The 4060-nt window shown below is 39.2% G+C and overlaps 1 protein-coding gene across 3 annotated transcripts in view; it reads left to right on the top strand.

Annotated features, from left to right (window-relative positions):
* Nucleotides 1-778: 778 nt before the first annotated feature.
* The window catches only part of CCDC181 (coiled-coil domain containing 181), a 16041-nt gene continuing 12759 nt past the window's right edge, over nucleotides 779-4060 (top strand). For 2 of the 3 annotated variants that reach the window (XM_072426723.1, XM_072426717.1), the window contains exons 1-2: nucleotides 2243-2328; nucleotides 2970-3109. In XM_072426723.1, coding sequence (XP_072282824.1) covers nucleotides 2280-2328; nucleotides 2970-3109 — 189 coding nt within the window. In that variant the 5' untranslated portion in view covers nucleotides 2243-2279. Of the gene's footprint in view, nucleotides 936-2242; nucleotides 2329-2969; nucleotides 3110-4060 lie in introns of those variants that run through there. The other variant, XM_072426731.1, reaches the window with a different exon arrangement.

Here is a 4060-nt window from a genome sequence, read left to right as displayed (position 1 = left end):
TGCACTCTGTATAACACATATATCTGACCCCTGCACATTACATACATCTGACCCCTGCACTCTGTACATTACATACATCTGACACTTTACATTACAGACATCTGATCCCTGCACTCCATGTGTTACATACTCCAAACCCCTGCACTATGTATGCTGGGCTAAAGAATTTGTGAGCATGATATACACCTGCATTAAATCATGCTGTCAATAAATAGGTTCCAGATCACTATAGCAACAAGTCACTTCCACCTCACCTCCTGCACATGTCCCAGGCCTTTCACAACCCTAGCAACACTCTTATCAATGAATGAGGGCGGGGGTAACACTGTGACCCCACTGATCAGAAGCATAGGACATGACTACCCCAGGACATGGTTTGGGGAATGGATGTGACATAATTTCACCAGGAAAAGAAGGCCATCTAAACCCATTCTGCATAGGGTCCGGTACTGACTGTGCCCATCACTGATCACCTATTACCATATCAGAATACAGCAGCACCATTACACATTTTGTGTATGCCATGAAAGGCCAGATCCTTGGCTGTGTCAGCCCCAAGGTCCCTGTGCTCCCCCTTTCCCAGAGAAGTGACCCCCAATTATTAATTCGTCTTACTAATCCATTTCTATTCATAGGGTTAGTTGTCTAACTACACAATAACACAGTCAAGAGTCACTCCCCCCTCTTACTGCACGTGCAGTGAAAACATTCGCTCCCTTTTCTATAGGCAGACAATTTGTGTTGTATTCTCGCGAGATCCACGGTGACGTCACATGTCTCGGTCTCCATTGCGATGGAACAGCTTTGCGGAGGCAGCTGCAGGCTTAGCTAGGAGGAGAGAGGCGGCTGTTCCCGGGAGAAGATCGCATGTGGGGGGTTTAGTCCCCGGGGCCCCGGTACAGTCCGTGCACACCGACTGCTGCGAGAATCCTCAGGTAAGAGCATCGTCAGGGGGCGCTCTGTAGTGACAGCTTGGGTTGTTGCCATAGCAGCTGTCATGAATGTCTGCTGAGCCTGCAGAGTGCAGTGCTGCGTGTGCAGGATGAGGCAGCAGGGTGAGTGCTTGTGTCATGTCTGTGTTATATATATGGGGGGATTATGTGTGTTATATGACAAACCTATGAACCCTCATACATAGAGGTGTCTGTTTCTTGCTTTTTAGGTAAAGGTATATTAAGTTTATATTGATGTCCATATATATTGAATGTGATTTAAATAGAAACAAAACAAACAAAGAAACAACATTTGCCAACTGAGGGTGATTTATTTGCAAATGAATAATAAAACAGTGATTGCAGTGTTCTCCCCGGCCCCTTTTAGCTGGGAGCACCACCCGAGACTTTTCAGTAACAACCCGGGTCACAATACACGAGCTGCCACCTGCCTACAATTTTTTACGACCTGGCTTAAAAAAATGCTTCGGTTTAACACTGGATTATTAACACAAATGTAAACTGAGCATGGTTGCTTTATATCTTAGAATCGGTACAGCTCAATGCCGCCAGATGTGAAATCTGCAGCCATTGGTTCTCTGCAGTGTGAATGATGGTGAAAAATGACAAGGTACCAGTCACGGGGAGCTATATGGGACCCTTTGAACATGAAGCAAGTCTCAACCATAATTTTTTTGACAGCAGCTCCTCTAATCAACTTGTAAATTATTAAAAAGATGTTCAACATGGTAACATCACCAAAGTTGCTATAGTGATTGGTAAAAGTATTTACCGAAAACATATTTTTTTTGTAAATTATATTTAGTACATAGGGGCTGATTTAATAAAGCTCTGCAATGCTGGAGAGGATACACTTTCATCAGTGAAGCTGGGTGATCCAGCAAACCTGGAATGGATTTCTTAAAAGTCATTTGCTATTTGCTAGCAAATGTTTTGAATCCTGGACGAGATTCATTCCAGGTCTGCTGGATCACCCAGCTTAACTGGTGAAAGTGTATCGTTTCTAGCCTAGCCTAAATTAGACCCATATTTTTAAATTGTGTTTTCCTGATTATATTTTATTAAAAAAAATAAATACCCATAGGCCCCTATTGTCTGCATTTTTGGTGACAACAATGTCATTTCACAAAAAGGTAATTATTAGCCTAATTTTCATGATAAATTCTGAACGTCTCTAATGTGCACTATGGCAGTGGGCTGGTGGTTTTTTTTTATTATTATTACTAATATTATTAATATGCAGTGTCAGCTTCGGATGCCAGGGTGCCCAGCAATCTCAGCTTCACCTATGTCTGCTGAGAGTAAATGAACTAAATAAAATGATAAATGAAGAGGAGAAAGAGGATGGCGGTACCCAGCAAGGGAATGGCGACAGGTGAGTATTGGAGATACATGAAGATATATTGAAGACATTTGCCCATAGGTGCATTGTGTCCTTATGAATTTTACTTTTTAATATTGCCTTTTATTGTAAACTCAAAATCAAATCAGAAGTCACGCTATTAATGAAACTGCATGTGTTGTACCTATGAACTAAAGATATAATCCAATTGGACAATGTTGTCCAACACTCCATTTAGGCAGACAACGGATTGTATTCATCTTGGGATAAGACTCAAATAAAATGAAACATCTACACGGCATGTCAGCGTGACTCTGCAGATTATATCTAAACATTATTCTGGCTGTCATTTGTAACTTGAGCCTTAAAATCAATGTTCTTGGCAATTCTCCTGGTCTGCCCAATTCTGGAAATCAGAATAAATGTGTTTGTATTGTGCTGTTATTAGTCATAGAAAGGAAAACCAAATTGTGAGAATATTGATCACAGATATCTGTGACTGGACATCATTATAGAAATAAAATTCTTATATTGAATGCCTTAGTTGAATCTCATAAATCCATCTATTGAGGAACATTAAGAATATTTCATATATAATTTTTGAGAATTACATAAATGTGTTTCATGTAAATGGTTTTATTAGTAGTAAAGGCCTTGTGTTGTTGTATTAACAGGAGCACAACACAGCATCTCAGCTAGGATGAGCGAGAAGGAGGAATCTGATTCTGAAGGAGGGCCGGAGTATGAAGATGACTTTGAGAAAGACTTAGATTGGTTAATAAATGAGGAAGAGAAACAGCATGCAACTTCTGAGGTACAGCTATAATTATTAATATTGTGATTTTTATTACAGCTATAATCTGTAAATATTTGTTTTTCCTTTAACACTAGGTAAAGCAAACCTTCTAAACCAACTTATTATTTAGGAAATCACAGGAAATGTGTTTTATTTATAAACTGTTGAAGAAAGACAACTTACTGCTTTACTCATATTCAATTATAATTTCCTAACCTGCACTACAGCAGCATACACACTCACCTACTTGCTTGTTTAATTGACCAGTTGTGCTGTGTATCTTGTAGAGAGAAAGTGACATCTTCCTGACATTATTATTAATAATAATAATAATAATAATAATAAACAGGATTTTTATAGCGCCAACATAATTATAAGATGAAATTATATTTATTCTAAGAGAACTCAGGGAGGGGGGAAAGTTAAAAGAACAAGAAAGTAGGTTAAAGAACAGCTTCACAAAATGTTAAAAAATGCATGGCAGGAGGTAAACTGTAATGCTTAGAATTTAGTGATTAGTATTATTATCTCCTATCTATAAGGTTCTGACATATTAGGTAGCGCTGTACAATAAATAGTCTACAGACAACTGTACATACGTAACATGTGCTAACTATGTTGCTGGAGGAGAACAGGATCAAAGTGATTCTTGGCTACGTATAAAGAAAGGCAATGCATATATAGGAGTCACAAATAGAGGAGTTTCCTTACAGGAAACTTGAGATACAGTAAAATGAGCTAAAACCGCAGTCAGAGCTGTGACTGAGCCCTCTGTTCTGGAGGAGATGCCCTCTCTTCAACCACCTTCGCCAGTACTTGTGTTTAATGGAGGGGTGCCTGTGACATGACAAAAAAAAAAAAAAAAAGGTTTAGTGTGGTTTGAGTAAAATAGATGAACATCACTGCCCAAAAACATCTTTACAACTCGGGTCTATTCTGCACTTTGTGATTGGCTCACAACCCATTGTT

Source organism: Pyxicephalus adspersus, chromosome 1 (genome assembly GCF_032062135.1).
Source record: "Pyxicephalus adspersus chromosome 1, UCB_Pads_2.0, whole genome shotgun sequence".
Classification (NCBI taxonomy): domain Eukaryota; kingdom Metazoa; phylum Chordata; class Amphibia; order Anura; family Pyxicephalidae; genus Pyxicephalus; species Pyxicephalus adspersus.
Note: the sequence above shows the minus strand (reverse complement) of the source record. Positions and strands in the feature narration are given on the sequence as shown.